This window comes from Numenius arquata, chromosome 4, assembly GCF_964106895.1.
Source record: "Numenius arquata chromosome 4, bNumArq3.hap1.1, whole genome shotgun sequence".
Lineage (NCBI taxonomy): Eukaryota > Metazoa > Chordata > Aves > Charadriiformes > Scolopacidae > Numenius > Numenius arquata.
In genome coordinates, this window is record NC_133579.1 from 6,425,035 (window position 1) to 6,448,013 (window position 22,979).

The following is a 22,979-nucleotide window of genomic DNA, read 5'->3' on the forward strand; positions in this document are numbered from 1 at the left end:
GGTGACCTACCCGGCATCCACCGGGCCCGGAGGGGACGTGTGGAACCGCCCCGCCTCGCCCCTCCGGCAGTGACTCGGCCTGGTCACGTGGTCGGGCCCCTCCAATAAGAAGGGGCCCCGGGATGGGGAGGAGGGAGAGCCGGCAGTAGTTGTTTGGCGGCTGTAGTGCATTGTACAGCATTTTGCTCTATCTTGTTTTACGGTACAGTTTACACTTGAGCAGTGAGTTCAGATTCCATCTATGGAAAAAAAAAAATACTAAAAGTAAATCGGAATAAGAAGCATGTCTCCCCCCGTTGCTCCCTCCTCGGCAAGGCCTTGCAGCCCTCTTCGAACTACGACTCCCGACGTGCACAGCGGCACCGTTTCCCCGCCACCGGCCAATCGCGCCTCGACAGGAACAAAGCGCGCCGCGAGTGGCGGAGAGGCCCCGGCCAATGGGGTTGTGGGGTGGTGGTGGGGTGCCGGGGTCAGAGCGGGCCCTGGCGGGCGGTGCGTGTACGGCGGGCTTTGCTGCCGGCCTCCTCCCGCCTCTCTCCGCAGGCCGCGCCGCTCCCGCGGGCGATGGGGGCGCGGGGCTGAGATTCCCGCCCGCGTTCGTCTTTTGCGACGGTACGGGGAAGGGAACGGGCCGCGTCGGGGTGGGCGGGAACGGGGAACGGCTGGGGAAGGGCGGGAAGGCCCTGAGGGGGGTTCGGCGGCGGGGCCGGCTGAGGTCCCTCCCGGGGCTCACGTCGGTCGGTCGCTGGAGGGTTGTGCCTCCGCCAGACGAGGGGTCACGGGAGCTGAACCCCGGGGCCTTGTCGCGGCCGGGCTGTCAGCTCCGCCGCTCAGTGTGACAGGCGAGGGGTGAAGCTGTGGCGGTTCCTCTCCTGGGCCTCCCCGCTGAGGACAAGGAGCGGAAAGTGAGGCCGACAGAGAGATCCGCGGGGCCTTTGAGAAGCTTTTACCTCAAAACTGCAAGGAGGCGAAAAGAGCCAGTACCTGGCTAACTGATCTGCTAGGCCCCCAAATTCTAGATAACTTCTTCAAACTTTTAAAACGACTTAATTGTTTGTTGTTGTTTTTTTTTTTTCATTAAAAAAAAAATGCTGGGGGTCCTAGTTTTTGTAAAAGTGGTCGTTGTGGGTGATAGAGAAAGTAAGGGCTTAAGTTGTCTCAGTTGTAGCTGAGGAGTGAGGGAGAAGGATCTGTGGAGGAGGTGTGTGGACTAATAGGATAGGAGGGGAGTAAGATTTGGCTTCGTGCCTTTTCAGGAGATTAGAAGGAAAAAGGCAAAAGGCGATCAGGATGGAGGGAGTTGTAGGAATGATCTGGTTCTCGGGATGCAGAACTGTAAGTCAGAGACTGGTTAGCATCAGCTCCAGAACTGGCTTGATTTTTGATTTAGTTCTTCTGCTAACTATGAAAAGCCATTAGTAATTAACAGAGATTTGTCATTTTTAAATTTTGAGTTGTCTGCTTTGGAAATATAAATTACTATTTATTGGTTGAGCTGCTGTGTTTCCCAGTTGATCTCTTTTTGACTTTTGATAGTCAAGAAAAATAGCCTGGAGTCTAATCATTGGCATGTACTTTTCACATTAGCACTCTCTTTCTTGACGGAAGGAGCAGTGACTGAGAGATTAACAGCATTTTTTCTATGTGAAAATGTCAGAAATTATTATAACCAACATGCATATTTTTGATTTGTGTTTTTTTTTTTTTTTTTTTTTTTATGAGTGTGATTAATTTGTGTTGCTGAAGGCCTACCTTCAGCAAGAAAACAACAATATTGTACAACATTATTTGTTTGGGAAATGACCTTAAAAGAATGTGACCGCTTACAAATTTAATTTGTTTTATTTTTATTCAGGAGAAAAATGAGAGAGCTCAAATTAACGATACGTATTTACTCACGCTTTCGTGCCCTAAGGAAAGTTACTGGCATGAGTTGGTACTGGCAACACCAGGACCACAGCAGGCATTTAGTAGTTTCAGAGGCACATAATCAGTCTTTTTGAGGAACTAGTTTTTTGCACCAAGATGTAGCATTTTCTCTGAATAAACTTACAGTTTTGTTGCCTGTAAAGTAGTTATTCCTTATTAAACAACTCTGGAATCTTGACACACTCAAGCTAACACGTGTCTCCTTTGAAATTGATACCTTGGCTTGGACTTCGGCTGGAGCAAGGCGTGACCTTCTTTCTTTCTTGTTATTGAGAGGGCCCTACTAGCGAAAAGAAAAAAAACAAACCCAAACCGCACCCTCTAAAACCCTTTTTGCCTTTCAGTGAGTATGGCATTACACTAGTTATTTGATATTTAGATCCAGATTAGAACTTAATGTTTTCTGCTCTTGATGTAGTGTTAATCTTTTACTGTCTTTTCTGGTTCATCTTTATGTAAAATTCTGTTATTGCTGAAGGTACTCTGAAAATACGTATTTTGATTTTACATGTGTTTATACAGAAGAATGTTTATAGACTTCTAGGATGCCTTGTTGTGAGAAAACGATGGATTTCTCAGAAATATTTGTCAGTAGTGTAAAAAACCAACACATACATATTCCCTTAAAGGCTGACTGATCTGTTATTACATATAGAAAAGAGATCAAAATATTATTAACCAAACCTACCTGTTATCTGCATACGAAGTTCAGATTTCCAGTTTACAAATTTCAAGGTCTGCATCCTTATCAATTCCATCCACGAATTCTAGTCCTTGATATATTTTCTTAATACTTTTATGCTCATAACAAATCAGTACCTATGTGCTTGTGTTTTAATTGATGATAAAATTTGTGGTATTAGTAATAGAGATACTTTTTTCAGCAGGTGTTTTGTATGCATGGTGCAGAAAAAATGAATTCTACTATGAGTGAGGAGCCCGATGCACTCTCTGTCGTTAACCAACTCCGAGATCTAGCAGCTGACCCATTGAACAGACGGGCCATTGTTCAGGATCAAGGATGCCTGCCAGGTCTTATTCTGTTTTTGGACCATCCCAGCCCTCCAGTTGTTCATTCAGCTTTACTAGTAAGTATTCTGGAGATAAATTTGTACGTCAGTAGAATGTTTTGTGACTTTAAATAAGTAAAAATGTAAAAAATAAAACCTGGGTTTATGTTATGTTGATACTCTTTATACGTGTTTTTTTTACAAACACGTATTTCAAAAATTGTTTAGCAATGACACATTATTCCAGGAGTATTTATGTTTTTTTGGAAGAGAATAATTTACTTTGCATTTTTCCCTACTACAGCTATTTCACTTTTTGTGTGGAGGGAGGTAAGCACCCTTAAATCTCTTTCTTAAGATGAAGTTATGGACCTTGGTAAATATACTTGGTATAAATAAATATACTTGGTAAATATGTGATTCGACATTCATATTGTAAAAAAAAAAAAAATAAAAAATAGTATATTCTATAATTCTGTATTTATAATTTGTTTTACTTTCACGGTGAATATTAGTGGACTTCTTGGAATTACTTGTGTCTATTCAGTGTCTTCAGATACTCTTCTGGGTTCAGGGAATGAGGTCCCATAATCCAGGAAACCTGTGTCCAGCTGATTGGCTTTTAGGCTGGTCGTGCCACGGCATTTGCCAGATTATAATGCTCTTCACCGATAGAACTTTGAGTTAAGGTTGCATTTCTTGTGAATATGTTGCATTGGTTTCCTTTCCAGTGCAGTTTCTTTAGGTTGTGGTCTTAAAAGAGGATCTTGTTTGGATGTCTCGCTCTCTTTTTCCTTCCTTGGCTCCTTTGGGCTGTGCATTTTCACTGCCTGCATGAGATTCGGTAATCAGCCTGTTGTCACGTTACGAAAATTAACGCTACATAAAAAGGACTGAGTCTGTCAGATTGATGAGGGATAATCCGGTTCGCAGTGTGGTTCCACAGCCCCAGGTATGATGCAAGTTGCGTTTTAAGGACATTGCCTTGGGCAGGAATGTGAGATAGCTCTGTTGTTCCATTTAGTGATAACCTATGGTTAAGGATGGATTAAGAATCAGGATTTAGAGGACACGATGTGATATCCTAGGACCCCGATTCTAGTCAGAAATAGATGTTTACTGTGAAAACAGGCAGACTCCTTGTGTTCATGACTTTTTAGGTTCTGCAGCTTTTAATATATTTACTGATAACTTTTAGTCATCTTTTTTGTACTTTTCCATTCTGAAGGGTCGTTTTGTTTTTTTCTAGTCATCTCATTGGTCAAAAAGGTTCTTCCATTTGAATGGGAATCATTAAATGTAATGATTTTCCATTAAGTTTGTACCTAATAAAAGAATGTACAGCAGTGACTTTAAATTTCTTATTTTAAATATTCTTATCATTCTGCAGTTCCCATAGCTGAGATTATAAATAGTCTGTATGAATCACAATAGTTCCCTATTTAACTTCGATACATTGTCAAATCTTTCAGGAAGGTTGTCTTCCTCCCCATGTGCAGTTTCAGTTCAGTCCTTTTTTCTATCTGATCAGAAAGTGGTGTATTTTTCTATAGTTTTCTCTAGTCTTGATTCCAGGAACTCTTTATGGTACACTACAAATGCTACAAGTTTTGAATGTTTTAAATAAAAAAAAATCAAAAGTAACACAGGCAATACTGCCTTTTTTTTTTTGTCCTCTTAAATTTGGACTAAAATTTTTAAAAATAGGACTCTGAAGTGAAGAAACTACATTAGCATTTCAGTTATAAAACATCAAAGGTGTCTTTTGTTATTAAGATTGACAACAGTGTATTTCTATATTCAAGTATGGAGAAGATAGACCTATTGATTATGCTGAAATTACTTGTGAGCTTGAAGCTAATGTAGGTAAGTGTTTTGCTGAACGGAGGCTGAGCCAAAGTCCATAATAATGATTTTTCTTATGCGTTCAGTAGACTGTGATTTAATTAGCATAAATGATCCGACTTCTGTGAAGGTGCAGACCTTTGCGTCTCCCGTGGGGGGCAAGGGAAATGGGACTTCCTAGTGTTGAAAAGTCAGGTCGCTTGAGTTGTTCTGATAACTTTGTCTTCAGTCTTTATTTTAGTGGAAGTTGCATTTGTATATAAAGAGTATCTGACAGATGGGAAAGGGACTGCCTTCATTTTCATCTGAGTAATTAGCTGTTAAGAGAATGGGTTTTTCTTTGTCCAACAACATTACACCCTCACTAAACTGCCTGAACAGAGACTAATAAAAATCAGAAAAAATTGTCCATCAGTAAGGATGCATTTCTTAACATGAAAGTTAGTAGTTAGAGTTGTCATTCAGGTATTTCCCCCTAGTTGAAAAGTAAGAAAACAAATGGATATACAGCATTTAGAAACTGCAATTACTGACACTGATCCACATCAACAAATAGCAAAAATCACATTTAGGGTTTTTATTGTGCCAGACAGCAGCCAGACTTTCTGAAAAGGCAATAAAATGGTCTTGAATTTTACCTAATATGTGCTGAAGATGATTTAGAAAAAAACCCAGATAATTAGTTCTCTACCTCTGAAGGGATTAAGGAACATGTTATTTTTAAAGCAGCTATTGAGCAGCATAGCTATTATATGACTATATTTAAAGAATTGGTGCACTTCTAAACCTGGCTATCACAAAACCCATTTTATAAACCACTGTATTTGTGTATTGCAGGATTCTGCAAGTGAAGGTCTTGTACCTACATCAGTAAAACACTGATTAAAGCACGATGCACAGTACACCTTTGGAAGTTGCTTCTAAGACAACTTTGTCGGCACTAACAGTAGCGAGATGTCTTGTGAAAAGAAGGACTGACGTTTTAACTGGAAAAGTTATGATGTTGGGAAGGTCATGCAAATATACAGATGCTGACTGGGCTCAGCAATGTGAACTTGTGCAAAGAGTCTACCCTAAAAGTCAGATAAACAAAACCTTGGGCAACAAATAAGTATCAGTTCCCAGTTTAGGTAATAATACCCTAAGCAGCTTGCTGCTGCTTGTATTCTTTTCCCTGCGTGGAGTGATGGATGTTGCAATTAGTCTTCAGAAGCTTAGAACTGTGGTAGACTTCTTTCTGTGGGCAGTAGAAACTTGGTGGTGGTGAGTTTTCTAGTACTGGGGTAGCGCGTAGAATTGATGGAAATTATAGTAGAAGCATAGTGTATAAAAAATGACTTTAGATCTCAGATCGCATAAATGTTTGTTGAAAGGGACTTCTGGAGGTGATTCACTTCTGCTTCGTGCTTGAATTGGGACTGTCACCAACGCTCAGGTCAGTTGTAGCTTTGTCTTGTTGATTCTGCAGTCCCACTAGGTTGTTTGTTCCAGTGCTCAACTACCTTCATAGTGAAAAAAAACTTCTTGTGATACCTGATTTGAACTTCCCAAGCTGCAGTCTGTGGCTGCTCCACCTTTTCTGCTGCTGTAGAGGAAAGTTTGGCTTAGTCATCTTCGTGAAGGCTTTTTGAGTAGTTGTAGGCAGTTGTTAGTTGTCCCTTAGACTCCCTTAGCTGGTGTAAACAAACCCAGTCTCTCAACCTTTTCCCATAGATTAGATATTCTGTGCTTTCTTTGTATTTATGAGAATAAAATAATTTTTAATGCTCGCAGTAGGTGATAACAGTCTTCATCTTCTCGCTCGAGTTGCAAATGTTTTGCGGGTGTACACTAACAAAAATGAATGGTAATGTACTGGACGTGTTGCTGATGTGCCGTGGTCTTCTTCCTTTCAGGCTCTTCGCTATTTGGCCGAGTGCCGCGCCAACAGAGAAAAGATGAAAAGCGAATTGGGTATGATGCTCAGCTTGCAGAATGTAATACAAAAGTAAGTTTATGTTGCGTTGTTGATTCCAAAGATGGTGTAAGCATAACATTCTGATGCAAAGTAAAACTTTGACTCTGAATTCATATAGCGACTTTTTAATACTGCGTTATTCCTTGTTGAAGTTCTGTGGCTGCAAGCAATTACTGGTTTTCATTTTGTAGTACAGCAAAGTATTTAGACCGTTGTCTACAAGAAAAATTCATTTGAAACTCATTTGCCAAACAACAGATTTCTTGCTCTTTCTACAGATAACTCATTTTGTCCCTTCCCTTTAGGTTCTCTTATAATCCTTCTCATAGTTGTATAAAGGTGCCTTACACTAGAGCATTTGATGAAACTGGTTGGCATCTGGGACGTTAATTCTTTGAATCCCACCTTTGGGAAGGGAAATCGTATGTGCAATATCTTTGTTTTGCTGTATTTTTGAAGGCATGTATCTGCAGTTCTGTGTGAGGGAACATCTTGCAGGTGGAGCAGTAGCTAGTGAGGTTTGTAGTGGTCTCTAGTTTCTTTGTAGAATGTCTCAGCTGGGTTATGTCTCTTAAAATTTGCGACTGTGGGATTTTGTTAAGATCGCTGAGCATTGAGTCTTGAATACTGGAAGATGTATGGATATGTGCATGCTGGAGTAGATGCACATGTGCACTTATCAGTGGAAATTAGTATGATGAACTAAGATGAGTTGTTATTAGCAAGAAAAGAACCCAACTTCCTTCAAAGATCAGTCTGTCATAGCAAAAAAGCTAATTTGCCATCAAATTATCAAAAGGTGATTATTTTACGTAGAGTGTGATAGTGCTCTGCTTAACTGCACTTTCTGATGTGAGGGACTGTTCTGTGAGGGGGGGGCAGAAATCAGACTGCTGCACTGAGTTGTGTCTCAGATAAATGTTTAAAACAATTACTTAGAAAAGGATGAAACAGAAGCAAAATTCTATATTAAAGATTCAAGTGGAAAGCTGTTGAATCTTTAATATGTTAGTTGAATCTCTAGTGTATCACTTGTGGTATATGTTACACCTTCCTTTTACCCAAGGCAAGACTTTGCTAATTCCTTCATCCTGTAGCCCCTCCAGTTCTTGGTGGTGCATCATTTGTCATTGTGTATCTCTTTCTTTGACACTGCTTATCTAAAAGTATGAACCTGAAGAATTGGAGGGGAAATTCTGGTCTGTTCACAGGTCCTATGTGATATGTGAGCTAAGATTAAAACTGTTTACCTTTAAGGACTTCGTTAATTCTACTGTAACTAATAAGATTATGTATTGGCATGAAAGTCAGCATTATGCCTAAATATCGTCTTGTTATTCACCAGTTACCCAAAACATGAGGATTTAAAACAAATGTCTTTAATAGGCCAATGAACTAAATGACTAGAATTCAGAAGTGAGTAGTTTTCTTTTTTTTTGCATAATGTAATAATTATAACTTTTAAAATAATAGGTGTTTTTAGTAGGATGCATGGGGGGAAATAGAATTAGGTCTTATGGTGGTCGCCTTTTTTAAGGATAAACATAACAAAGGTAAAATATATGGAATACTTTGCTTGCTACTTTTATAATACCTATAAGAACTGAAATGTTTAGGTAATTACAGAAGCATGTATTTCATAAGAATTTATTTTTGGTATAGATTATGTGTCTGTTTAGAGCACAGAGACATGCCTAAGAAGTTGTTGAAAGGGGAATGGTAGTTTATTATCAGTCTCTGCAGCTTACAAATATTACTCAGGAAACAGTCATAATTAAAACTTTTGTTTAAAGAACATTATGGAAATCTCTTCAACAACATTTTTTTTTTTTTTCTACATTTCAATTTCAAGGACCAAATGAGTGTGGAGTTCAGAAACGTGCCCAAAAGGAGAGATAAGTTAGTAAAAACTGGAAATCTTGTAGGTGTTCTTTTTTTCTAGAAAGCTCTTTGGCAAGAGTAAGAACGTACATTTGATTTGTATGCTTGTAACATTTGGAAAGTGTGATATCATGAAAATTTAAATGCATAGCATCTTCAGACACAAGACTTTGTCATGTGCTTGTCAGGATTTTAGGCTTTAATGTTGACAGGAAATGCTGAAGTTAAGTTTTGTGTTGCCTGCAGAAATATGGAGAAAGATGGTAGGAAAGTGCTGAGAAGATAGATGTAGAATTATTTGTGTCACAAAAAAACAATGGTTTGGGGTTTGGGGTTTTTTGTTAGAAAATCTGTAGGGGAGAAGACAAGGTCTCTACCTTCTTCAGATTTGCTTTACAAAAAGCAGATTCTGGCTTTTATGTGATTTCAGTTTAGCAGAAGATATAGTAGTCCTTTGAACTGAAACTAAACATTAATACGTGCAGTAATAAATGCTTTTGTCTAAATGACTTCATGCTGTGCATTCCAGTGTACTTTCCAGAATCTGTGTATCTAACTCATCGCTCTATCTAATCTAAAATCTTTTGATGATTTCCACAGTTTAATTTGGGGTTTAGATATGTGGGGTTTTTTTTGATGTGTTACAAAAATGTAAACAATTCATACAAAGAGATATGAACCTCTGTCAGTATTCTGCTTTTCCAGTTATTGCCCAGTTCTTTCAAGCGAGACAGAAGCCAGCATCTTCTGGACCAGAAGCTGCAATCGGTGGCTTTTTGCTCTTGACAGGTTAAGCACATCCTGTGGCCTGAATCTTTTCCTTTCATCGAGGATTTTGTAACTCTTGCTGTTCGCTTTCACTGACTTCTGACTTAACTAAACAATATCCAGTGGCTTTCCCTGTTCGGTACTGAATGACGACAAACTGTTCTGCCGCTGATGAAGCCGTGTTATGGCTTTTCAAGCACTGAAATGGAGCTCGTGCGCAAAGAGGCGAGTTGCAAACTGAGTGTTTGTATTTCAGACTTAAGTTGATATTCAGCAGCGCTGAACTGAGGCTGTGCTTAAGAAGTCAAGAATTTGTTTAGAATTCCAGTTCTCTCTTGCTTTCGGTTATGGGAATCCTGAAACCTGGGGGCTTTGCTCATCATCTGAGTGTCTTTTTATAGGCCTTGAAGGTCTCTATAAAGACCTCAAGTTCAGATATGGAATTTCTTGTTGTAACCAGTCTAACAGATCTTTAGGTGGTCGATCCTACCGACTGGGAGATAGTTGGAGTTGGTTTGCTACTTATGATTTCTTGTGATAGTAGATAGGAGCGTCAGGCACAGGCCGAAACCCTTTTGTTTCAAGTAATACACAACCGATGGAAGAAGAATATAGCACTTGTTTAAACTCATTATTGTGAAGGGAAAGTGCTATTTCCTTTGTAAGACTACCGAGGATGAGAGTTGAAGTTGAGTGCCACCTGTTTATCCAGTGATAAGCAGTAAATTGTACTGCATCATGGAAAATAGGTAGGAAATGTTTGAGAGACACTCACGTTTAACTGTAGTTCTTTGAGGTACCTTCATGTCTCATTTCATGACTTAAGAGTTCCCTAGTATTATCTGATCAGCTTTTTGGTATTTGCTTATAATAAGCATTATAGTTCCATTCATGAAAATCATTTTGCTGCTTAAAATGAAAGTTTGTCTGACTCCTTAGTCGATACTACATTTCAGCTAAGGAACAAAGGGTAGGTTTTACTTTCACTGTGACAGTGATTTTTCAAGATGTATGAACACTAGTTTTTGCTAACAGAAGAGGAACAGATTTTAGATGTAGACTGGAACTTACAGGCTCTAGAGCAGAAATATGAAATGTCAGCTCTGAGGAGTACAGAACAAAAACTTGAAGGCAGTGAGTTATTTATATATTTAGGATTATTTTTTTTTTCAGACTGAACTTGATTTGGAACATGTATGACTTTCTGAGATACTTCATGTGAAAGGCTTTATACACTTCCACAGTTTCTAAGACATATGAGAAGCTGTTCAAGTTTTATGGAATACTTCAAAATGTTTTTCAAATATAAAAATTTCTGGTGCCCTATTCTATATGTGCTATTTTTTTCCTTAGCAGGGGAGATTTCTTATTTGTTCATCCACATCTGCTTACCTTTAAGTGAAGCTTGATGCATCTTTCCATGTTATAAGCGAAGAGTAGTAATGGTGTTGGACAGAAATCAGATCTTTAAAATCCCTACTTGCAGGTTTCCAAACTTTTTCTTTTTTTGTATGGCTGATACCGTTTTATTGCTATCACAAAAATGTTGCATCCCTTGCCAGGTGGTTGAGTACCTGTGAGTGTATGTGTAGAAGTGTTTGTGTAAGTAGATGAAAAGGAGAGGAGAATTTGAGGCTTGTTGGAGAACGGTGTTTCATTGTATTCCCACAGTCATCAGCAGTTATTTAATATTGAAAACTGGTTTAGTTGCTGGCTTTATGAATTGTATGGAGGACTTAATGTGTCCGTATGGACTTTATAAAATGTTATTAGCAGCTCCTAGAATTAAAATTAATTAGGATTTATAGCCTACAAGGAAATATACTAATTTGTGTTCAGTGTGAAAGTGACTTTTGATGGACAGTAAAGGTCAAAGTTCGTAATTTCTCATAATCTTTATGAGCAGCATAATGGTACTGTTTAAATATAACTAACATGTATTTTAAAAAAAAAAAACTGATGAAGAGTCAATATACTAAATAGCTCTTATTATGGAACGGCAAATTACTGAGAGTAAAATTCCAATTACTTAGCTAAAAGAGCTTCTCAAGATAGTCTTCCTTTGCCAGGGTGTCAGATTTAACAAGCTGAACTAAATCCAGTGCATTAATCAGCTCTTCCAATTTATTACTTGCCTAAGAAGATTAGGGCAATTAATATGTGTTTAATTAGAGTCCCTTGCAGATCTGGTAAAATACATGCAGTCTATAATTGCGAACTTCTTCCTCAGTTTTAATTTTTGGTAGTCTTAATTACCTATACTTCTTGAAAATTTAATTATTTGTTGAAACCAGCAAAATTTAAATTTATGACGTCTGACAATAAAAAAAAAAAGCCAAGTATTTCAGGTAGTATTTGCTGAAATTAAAATAGTAGGGATGTAACTTTTATCATTTCTGTTTTGCGACACACTTCTTTTTCTCCTTTGTGAGAAAGGAGGAATGGCTGTGGGAAGACAGGGCAAAGGCCATGAATTAATTAGCAAGAAAGCAAACTAGTTATTTAAAGGGATATCTGATGATGAAGGGGATGTTATCGTATCGTAACTGGCTTCAAGATAACACTGTGTGAGAAATTATAGCTGAAACATTCTGTAAACTTTTCACATTTACCGCATTTATACATGTATGCTGTTGACTGGAATCCTTAAATTCCTGTCTGCAAAGGAGAAGGAAATAGCTTTTTACAGACTGTAGAGATTTAATTTTTCTATACTTGAATCACTTTGTGATGTTTCAGTTTCAGTGGCCAGTCCGGCCCAAACCTCAACAGTTATCCTTGGAATGTAGGGGTTTTTTTACCCATTAAAATTGAGAAATAGTTGAGATGGGGTAATGCGAAGCTTGATTCTGTTGCATGATTATTTTTGGACTCTACCATACTTGTGATTCTGTACTGAGAAGTTGTGTTTTTGGAGAAAAACATGGTTATCCTATGTCTTAAATATTTCTGTGAGCAGGAGGTTCTGAAATCTTTGTTTTTAGAAATGATTTACAAATTGCAGTGTATCATCTGGAGCAAGAGCAGGTCTCTCTGTCTATTCCATTTTAACTTTACTGGCTTTTCCTTTCCAGTTACTTTCCCAAACCTCCTTGTTTTACCCACTTTGTTACATTTTGTCTATTAGAAGGTAAGTGCTTTTAGAAAATTACACTGTTGGTGGCTGGTGCATCTTCTTTGAGCTGTGGGGCTCCACTCTATTCAGTGCTTGTTAATAATAGATGGTCACAGCAGGGAGACGTCTGCAGGCTGTTTTATTCAGCATTGTTAAGCAAAGTGGCTTAACTCAAACCATTCTATGATTCTATGAATATCCCTCTCCCCCACCCCTAGTTTCTTTAGGGAACATTTGTATTGTATATTTGGTTTATCTTAAAAGTTTCACAAATAAATTGGGTTTTGAAGTTATTTTTGAAAAGGCATCCTATGCCAAAAAAAACCCCAGTGAAATATTAGGAAATGTAGGAAACATCATTATGTTTTCTTTGAATACACCATATTATTTGTTTTAAGTGACTGAATGCTCCTTTTGCCTGTCAAACAGCTTCCTACTATTTGGAGAAGATTATATATAGGAAGGAGTGGAGGGGCAGGGGAGGGGATGGGTTCAATGCTGTGGGCTCCCTAGATCACCAGGGCATGTATTCAGTAAAAGTTCTGGCTCTTTTTACTTGTGGGTCACGGCAAACTAACAGAAGTTCAGACTTTCTTACAGTTCGTCGTTAAAAGATGTTTCAAGATCTTTTTTTGTATTCCTGTAGTATATTTAGCGTTATGGAGGATGTAGGATGTCAGGATCTCAACAAAGAGATGTGGGCACAGGGATCACTGGTAACAATAAATAAAACACAAGAAGCTTTAAGTAATGGTGTAAAATCCTAGTTTTACAATATTGGTGCTAACGTGGACTTTAGTCATGACGTAATGGGCTTTCTGGGAGAATCTTACACATTTTTTGAGATAAGAAAATAAGGTTTAAAGGTTTGGAAAGCTGGATGTCGTTTTTAAGAATAGTCCAAGCCTTGACTGCCAACAATTCAAATGTAACTACTAATTTAAATGTTGAAATATTGCTTTGGATTTATATTTTTGCAGGGGTTAATAGAAATTAGCAGTGATATAAATAACTGTTCTAAAGGTTTATTGTGAGAGGTGAAATTTAGTATGAGCTTGTTTTTGTTTGTGTAGAATTGGTCACTGAGAAGAACATGAAAGCGTGACCAAACGGAAGGGTCTGCCCTGTGCCCTATAAGATAGACTCGATGTTCTCTTGATGTACTTTGGTTTTGTGTGGTGTGGTTTGGTTTGGGTTTTTTTGTATCTTGGGACCTCTTTGTAGTCGAAGAGGTATTACAAAGTCATGGTTCCTTCTTGCATGCAGCTTAGTTGCTTAGTGAGTTCTATACGATTAGTAGTTTCCGTACTCAACAGTCTAGATTTGGCTTTGTGTGTTTGTATTATTATTTTTTTCATTCTGTGGTGTGTGTAACTGCTGTTATAATGTTTTTGACAGCATTCAGGAATACAGATTGGTTTCACTTTTTGCTCTCTGAGCTACTACTATTACCTTATAACATTCCACTTGATATCTGACGTGTGTTAGAACTGTTGGTTGCGTGGCTTTTCATCATCTGGTGTCTGGCTCAATTTAATTCAGGTACTGTCCATCCATAGACATTTCAGTATACCAGTTCAATACAATGCTGGTTCAATGGACTGGCTTTTAGTGCACCAGTTCAATACATGCGCACACTCAGTGAAAGAGTGGGCCAGCTACTTCTGTTACTGGTTTCTGTGCAACTCTTTCAGTTAATGCACAGCTCCCAAGGAACAGGCAATAGGATAAGAGGAAATGGCCTCAAGTTGTGCCAGGAGAGGTTCAGATTGGATATTAGGAAAAATTTTTTACACGGAAAGGGTTATTAAGCATTGGAATGGGCTGCCCAGGGAAGTGGTTGAGGCAGCATCCCTGGAGATTTTTAAAAGATGGGTAGACATGGTTTAGTGTCAGTGTTGGGTTGATGGTTGGACTAGAGATGATCTGAAAGGTCCCTTCCAACCCAGGCAATTCTATGATTCTTGGTACATCTCTGACATGACGGTTCTTGCATTTCAACAGTTTCTTGCATTTCAACAGTTTCTCTCGTCCCTTTTCTTTGATACAAAAATTTCATTTTCTTGGGATTTAGTGAATTCCAAGTTAACTAATGGACAAATAGTGAGGCAACAAAGTGATAATTAATGCAGTGTTTTTAATTGGTCATTTACGTAATGTAAGATTTAGAGACAACCTGCAAGTTCTTCAAAATCATGGCCCTCTGCTGGTGTATAAAGACTGGCTTGAGAATATGACAACAGGTAGCACAAGCTTCATGCCCTGTTACTGAACCATTGAAGTGCCTAAGTTCTACAGTGATGGTTTATGTACAATATCTGAAAAGTCATATGTTACCAAATTACAGGTTCCTAAACCTGGAAAAGCATTTTCATTACCTGTTACTGAGTGAATATGCGTTATTCTGGTGTTGCTGTTTGTGACAGAGGGAGGGCCACAATTATAATTGCTTATAATTACAATTATTTTGTATTTAAATGTGAAGAAATCACTTGTGAAGTTAGAAAATGAATTAGTAGCTTTTCATTATAGGCAAGAAATGTTGCACGAGTATTGCAGAATGAAAGAAAACCAAAACAACAGAACAAACCAATTTTGAAACACTGAATAAAAAAGTATCTGAAGTATAAAATAACTCTGATAAGAATGGATATAGTTGAAGGCCTTTTGTGTTCAGTGTCTTAGCCTGTTTCTTCTGGCGGGAGCAAGGAGTTAAGCTTAAGGTGCTTTACTTCCTATTTTTTCTTGGAGACTTTATATTAAACAAATATGAGACTCTGAGGAACACTATGAGGGCTGGAGCACGTCTCCTGTGAAGGTGAAGATAGGCTGAGAGAGTTGGAGATGATCAGCCTGGAGAAGAAAAGGCTTCGAGGAGACCTTATAGCCCCTTACAGTACCTAAAGGGGCTACAGGAGAGATGGGGTGGGACTCTTGATCAGGGAGGGGAGCCATAGGATGAGGGGTAATGGTTTTAAACTGAAAGAGGGGAGATTTAGATTAGATCTTAGGAAGACATCTTAGATCTTAGAGGGGTCTGGAGTCTTACGAAGAGAGGCTGAGGGAGCTGGGGTTGTTCAGTCTGGGGAAGAGGAGACTGAGGGGAGACCTTATCGCTCTCTACAACTACCTGAAAGGAGGCTGTAGAGAGGCGGGGGTCGGTCTCTTCTCCCAAGTTACAGATGATAGGACAAGAGGCAATGGCCTCAAGTTACGCCAGGGGAAGTTCAGGTTAGATATTAGGAAATATTTCTTTACTGAAAGGGTTATCAGGCATTGGAATGGGCTGCCCAGGGAGGTGGTTGAGGCACCATCCCTGAGGTATTCAAGAGAGGAGTTGACATGGTGCTTGGGAATATGGATTAGTGTTGGGTGGTGTGGTGTGTGTGTGTTTGTTTTGGTGTTTTTTTTTTTTTTTTTCATTGGTTGGACTAGATGATCTTAAAAGGTCCCTTCCAACCTAGGTGATTCTGTGACATTCTTTGCTGTGAGGGTGGTGAGACACTGGAACAGGTTGCCAAGAGAAGCTGTGGCTGCCCCATCCCTGGAGGTGTTCAAGGCCAGGCTGGATGGGGCTTTGAGCAACCTGGTCTGGTGGGAGGTGTCCCTGCCCATGGCAGGGGGGTTGGAACTCAAGGGTCTTTAAGGTCCCTTCCAACCCAAACCATTCTATGATTCTACGAATATAAAAATGAAATGGTTTACAGAGTGTGGTACAATGTTCTGGTATGTTATAAAGAACAGAACCTGAATTGGCATGGGACTAAATGCTGACTGTAGGATAGGATTAAAAAACCACTGTCATGCTGAACTCGGTGCCTCAAGGCCTGCCTGACATGGTGTGCCAGAAGGCAACTGTCTTCTCTTTTTGTGGCGGGGTTCAGTACTCAGATGGGAGGGAGGAGGTTTAAGTGGATTGGCAGAAGAATCAGGAATAACAGTAGCAACACAGGGTGCCCTTAACACTCAAAAAACCTTGGCATCAGCTGGTGTTGAAAACATTTTAGGAATACGGAGTGACCTTCACTGGTTACTATTGAGTTTAGAAGTGCTGTGTTAAATTCTTTGATATGCTGACTTTTTCTGACAGCTTACTAAAATAAAGAACAAAGAAGGCTTAAGATGGTTTGAAATAAAAGTAGCAAGTTGTGTTGGGAAGTATTTAATACTTACCGCAGGTGCGGATTGACAATGTTGTAGGCTGGAGCCATTTATCTATGAAAAGGGAGTCGATAGATACTTCGCACTGGGAGGTTTGTCATCTTCCCTTGCCAGTATCATATGTCTGCTTTTGGGTTACAGGGAGCTTGTCCGCAGGTGATACTTGTCCCTGGGTTTTGACCTTTTTCTATAAAATAGATTTTTTTTTTTTCTTTTTTTCTATTAAACCGTGTCTGGATTGTATTAGAGGCAATAAGATCCACAAAGGGAAATGCCTCAAAAATGTTAGTGATGAAACAGTCTTCCCCAGCAGTTTCTAAATGGAGCTGTTATTTCAGAAAAAGTGTATTTTACTCTGGAACACCTAATACAAAGTGAATATGTTATTCTGAATTAGATGTATTTCTATTCAAGAATGTGTTTTTATACTTTGATTTTTTGCAGTACATGCTACAATGTCTTTTTCAGCAAGATTTCCATTTGATTTTGCAGGTAGGAAGTCCTACATAGTAACTTGGAACAAATTAAAATTGTTAGTGCATTCTGTAATTAAACAGTAGATCATCAAGTTTACACAATATTTTTTTTTATTTTTTCTTTTGAGCCTTGGTGCATACTTCAACGTGATTTTGCGTGACTTTGCTGTCCCTTTGACTAGCAGTGAAGCTGCTAACACTGGCTTTATTTAAAGACATAAAAGGATTTTCTAGATAAGTATATACTATCATCATACAATATGATATACTTAAGGCTTTTAGCATGCTGGTAATACAAGAAGTGATATTTGGCTTCCTTCAAGATGTTCATAAAATGCTTCAGTACAAAGCCTAATTCCAGCAGTACCGATACTTATAACTGGTCACTACAGCATTATTACCAGGATGGACTGGCTTTTTCATGCCAGTATTTGATATCTTCCACCAGAAAGGACCAGAAAGAGTTGTTGCCCTTAAGTTGTTTGTTTTTTTTTTTAACCTTAATGCAATTTGTTGAAGGCATATAACAAATAAAATTTCTGCCACGTAAGTCCATTAAATGATTACTGTTCATTAACAGGCAAGATGTTGGAACTAGCTACTGTGAAATTCAACGTGGAGTTTGTGTCTGTTATGCAGACTCTTGTCTAGCAAATGCTATTCTGAAGCCTTTCGAGTTTAGTTGAGTAACAGGCCCTGATTTTTTTTTTTTAATTTTTTTTTTTTTTTTGAAATGGAGAATATGTCCATATGGTAGATACCAAGCTGTGGAAGATCAAAAGTTGATCTTCCATTTAGCATATAAATAGCAAGAGTTAAACAAAATTGGATGAATAGCTGGGTTAAACATATGGCATATGTTCAAATCTGTTATCCCATTCTTCAAAGTTGGTTCTCGTCTTGTGATCAGAGGACAATAGAATGAATCAGGGAAATGTTCTAAGCATGGGTAATTACTCAGTTTGCTAAATGGTTAAGAGTATATCACAGTCACTGATTTTATAACAGTTAATGGGATTGTACTATGATTTTACTCAGATTTACAACTTATGTTTAATATTTAGCCTTTTTCTTGCTTTTCAGCACTCTTCAGAACATCCTAGCGTTTACATGGGATTTCTCTAAATTTCCAGGGTCACTAGGTGTATGATTTAAATTGAGTTGGAAGCAGCACTGGGAAATCCAATCCTTCCTCCTCATTTCAGTGAGGTATCTCTTGTTTAGCACAAAACCAATTTCAAGACATCGTGTCTGACATTGTTCTGTTCCAAACTTTCCTTAGTTTAGTGTCTCCTGATCAAATTGTCACAGCCAGCAGCGTGAGTAGAGTCTGGAAGACTCACCAAGCGGCAGGTGTCTTGCAGGTTTAGAAAGCATTCTAGGAAAGTATGTCTGACCTTGCCTTGTTTCCATGGTGCCACAGCTTTGGAGCAAATAAAGGTGACATGGAGCTGGCACATGGTTGGTACCATGGGAGTGAAATCACATAACACAGCCATGCTCAGGCTGTAGATGGATTCATCGAGCAGTCCAGCTGCTTGGGGTTTGATTTGGACATTCAGTGTGTCACTTCAAACTTGTCCAGTCCTACAGGTTCTGTTGTTTTTCCTGTTCACACAGAATCACAGAATGATATGGGGTTGGAAGGGACCTCTGGAGATCATATAATCCAACCCCCCTGCCAGAGCAGGGTCACCCAGAGCAGGCTGCACAGGAATGTGTCCAGGTGGGGTTTGAATGTCTCCAGAGAAGGAGACTCCACCACCTCTCTGGGCAGCCTGTTCCAGGGCTCTGCCAATCTCGCAGGAAAGAAGTTCCTCCTCATGTTCAGATGGAACATGTTCAAGTTTGTGCCCATTACCTCTTGTCCTGTCACTGGGCACCACTGGAAAAAGACCGGCCCCATCCTCCTGACACCCACCCTTTGAGTATTTATAAGCATTGATCAGATCCCCCCTCAGTCTTCTCTTCTGCAGACTAAAAAGACCCAAGTCCCTCAGCCTTTCACTTCCAACTTGCCCAGTCCTACAGGTTCTATTGTTTTTCCTATTCTATGCCTGTGAATTATTTTTCCTATTGTTAACCCACTACTACGTTTGATATGTAGTTGTTTGCCAACATAAGGATCCCGCTGTCTGTATTCTTGAGGATTTTGTTGTCTTTAAGAAAAAGAAGTCAGCTGCTGTATAGTGTTATCAGATCTTTACTGGGTGTTCTGGTGCTAGAGGGAAGTGAGGTGCACTGTATGGGTAGGGCGGTAACAGCACCCTACTGGGACTGTGAGAAAGCGTGCACTGAAGTAATGCTCTTTTTCAAGTTGTTTCCAAATGACTTGCCCGTTCCCTGGAAATGAGTCAGGAGAGCGGCCATATGCTTGTGAGCCCACCGTATCACGGGATGCACCAAAAGCTCCCAAGAAAGAGCAGCGTTCTTGGAGATAAGAAAGAATCTTGCCCTGGCACTGGAGCAGAACAGCCAGAAAAACAGCCAGATCAGATAACTGTCTCGAAGCAGATTGCTTTTTCCTCTAATACCGTGCTCTTTCTTTAGGCTTGTCATTCATGCTCAAAGTTTTCATCAAAACTATGTCAATCACTGTGTCTCACTTCTAGAATCAAGGATTAGTGATTTCCCACCCCCCCTTACAGAATGTGGCAATTCTGTGCAGCTTACTGCTCCCTTTAGTTATTGCTAGAGACATTTTTTTATCTTTAAATACAGGAAGAATGAGCTCTGAATGAAGTTGGTCACCTGGAAACAAAAACATCAATGGTCTTAAGGCATAGTTGATACGAATATAAATTTGTTAGCCTTTTTTAACCATAATTAAATCAATAATAAATCTCTACCAAGTGTATGCTTTAAGGTTTCTAATACAACTGCATTTACCCAACAACATATTTGGATAGAATTCATGCCAGTCCGTTACATTCTTACTTGCGCTTTTTGTGTTATACAGGATACTGTGTTTATCGTGATGAATGAGGTTCATTAGGGAAATAAAATGATGGCTGAAAATACCACTACTTAGCATCCCAGGGAAAAATATTAGTTCTGCCTTACAGGGGCAGTACTTGCACGTATGAAAAGGATTGGGATCGAGTGAAAACATCTATTTCTATGTGATCACCAGTTTTTTCAAACTTTTTGAGAAAGGTGCTTGGCTCATTCTAGAAATGGAATCTCTCAAACTAGTATTTTGAAGAAAAAATGATGCATTCAGTCCTTTCTTACATTTATGAATTTGCCTAGGATTTTTCAGTGGTAAGACTGTAAATTAAAGCTGACAGTTGTTTTTACTTTTAATTTATGAGTAGGTTATTTAGTGTGGGATTCAGCTGAGGTCTTGCTAAATATCTGAGCCTTAACTTGGATAATGAAGACATTTTTATTCTTCAAACTCTTCATATTTGTTATATTTGAATTATGTGGGTATTGTTGTTTGGGTTGTTTTTTTTTTAAAGCTGGGCTTTCAGGTACTATTTTTTCCATTAGTATGTAAACTCCTTGAGATGTCAATACAGGAAATTTCCCCTGAAACTACTTCAAAAGGCTGAGATCCATTTCCTTAGTTTTGTGGGTTGGGTTAATCTTTCCTTCACTGCTGCTGGCTTTCTTGGCTTTTACAGACCTGCTCTTAATATTAATTATTCTGTGTGTTGGTTTCCCAAGTACTCATGAGCAAGAGCATAGTGATGAGCCGTACAATGCACGTCCCTCTGTTCTGACTGGCTGTAACACAGCTTTTCCCCATGAGCTGTAAGGCTGTATGTCATGCCCCCCTCCCTTATGGGGCCATGCATACTGAAAATACATATAGTGCAGATACTCTGAATGTGAAAGTGTCTGTTACATGTGTATAGGTGGTGTCCTGCAAATGTACTGGTTTTGTATATCATTTATCAGAGGCTGGAGCACCTCTGCTAAGAGGACAGGCTGAGAGAGATGGGGTTGTTCAGCCTGGAGAAGAGAAAGCTCCGGGGAGACCTTAGAGCCCCTTCCAGTCCCTAAAGGGCTACAGGAGAGATGGAGAGGGAATCTTGATCAGGGAGGGGAACCTTAGAATGAGGGGGAATGGTTTTAAACTGAGAGACGGGAGATTTAGATTAGATCTCAGGAAGAAATTCTTTGCTGTGAGGGTGCTGAGGCCCTGGAACAGGTTGCCCAGAGAAGCTGTGGCTGCCCCATCCCTGGAGGTGTTCAAGGCCAGGTTGGATGGGGCTTTGAGCAACCTGGTGTGGTGGGAGGTGTCCCTGCCCATGGCAGGGGGTTGGAACTCAATGATCTTTAAGATCCCTTCCAACCTGAACCATTCTATGATATATAAAACCAGTATATTTATAAACAGATTTATATCTTGACTTTCTCCAAAAATATATTGGTCTTTCTCAGCCTTTGTGTTTTTCTGAAGGAAGAAACATAACTTTCTATGTTACTTTGATATCAGATGCAGCTATGCTGGGAAGATTGTTGGGGCCCTTCTGTCATGATTTATGATGCTGTGTTTATACTGATGTCACGTGCTGGTTGTACAGCCATAATCTATATGCTGCTTACACATTCTTTCCAAGCATACAAACTTAACCCACATCACATACACCTTTGTAGTTGTAGCCAGTAATTTTCGTGTCCTGTAATTTTCGCTAAAACATTTTAAAATGTCTTTGTTATGCTAATAAAGACTCTGCAGCACTTGGGTCATGTTTACAAAGTTGTTGGTTTTTTTTTTTTAATTGTGGAGAAAGTGAGAACTATATCTTGTATCTGTCTCTTCCGACAGATATAGCACAATTCACTTGGATTCTGCGTTTCTGTTGCTTATACAGCTAGCCTTGGGTGAACGTAATGGCTGGACAGGCAGCAATCTAGGATGACAGAGATTCAAGAAGACAGTGAAAATTAAAGGTTTGGGTTTCTGACAGGCAACTTCTGAATTTTGCTGAAGTAATGTAAGATGTTGCCACCTCTGAAAGAGGTGGCAACCAACTCTTACCAACCGTTACTCTGCTCTGACTAGAGACTATCATTTCCCTAGCAGGGTGGCAGAACACTAGTCATAGAATTGTAGAACAACCCAGGCTGTAAGGGACCTCCAGAGATCATCTGATCCAGCCTTTCCTGGGAAAGAGAACTTATGATGAGATTATCCGGCGCCATGTCCAGTAGCATCTTGAAGACCTCCAGCAATGGGGGACTCTGCCACGTCCCTGGGGAGGTTGTTCCAGTGATGGATTGTTCTCAGTCTTTAACTGCAGAGTGACTTTATAGTATGTACTTGCACCTTTAGTGGTGAATAAAGTGCTATACTCGAGTGGGAATAGGGATGGCAGAAAGATGAGGGAGAGGTCCCTCCTGCTGCTCTGGTGGTGGCAGGAGCCTGGGTTGGACAGCTGTGAGCAGCAGTGTCTGAAAGTGCTGACCTGCAGGGTCAGTGCCCTCAGAACCCTCTTCTCTTGAGGTTGCAATTTTTTCTCATTTCAGGCAACAAAACCACATCCCATGTATTATCCTTACTTTTAAAAAAATTTCCACTCTTCTACTATGTTTTAATTTTACACGTAGTTTCGTTGTATTTATTTTTTCGTTGTATTTATCTTTTTGTTACTAGTACAGTGTATAAAGAAAGAGTCAGCGTTGAACGTCATCTTGGTTTTCCAATAGAGAGGGTTTATTATACTTACTTTTAGATACTTTTTTCCTTAAAGATCATGGAATCATCATAGAATTATAGGATAGTTTGGGTTGGAAGGGAAGTTCCTCTAGTCCAGCCCCTGAGCCATGAGCCCGGACATCTTTCAACTAGATCGGGCTGCTCAGAGACCCATCCAACCTGACCT

At 39.4% G+C, this 22,979-nt stretch overlaps 1 protein-coding gene across 2 annotated transcripts in view; it reads left to right on the forward strand.

The window, feature by feature from the left end:
• The first annotated feature begins 472 nt into the window (after positions 1 to 472).
• Positions 473 to 22,979, forward strand: part of ARMC1 (armadillo repeat containing 1) — a 32,059-nt gene continuing 9,552 nt past the window's right edge. Inside the window, exons 1-3 of one of the 2 annotated variants that reach the window (XM_074146363.1) lie at positions 473 to 612; positions 2,817 to 3,017; positions 6,680 to 6,771. In XM_074146363.1, coding sequence (XP_074002464.1) covers positions 2,826 to 3,017; positions 6,680 to 6,771 — 284 coding nt within the window. In that variant the 5' untranslated portion in view covers positions 473 to 612; positions 2,817 to 2,825. Of the gene's footprint in view, positions 613 to 2,813; positions 3,018 to 6,679; positions 6,772 to 22,979 lie in introns of both variants that reach the window. The other variant, XM_074146364.1, reaches the window with a different exon arrangement.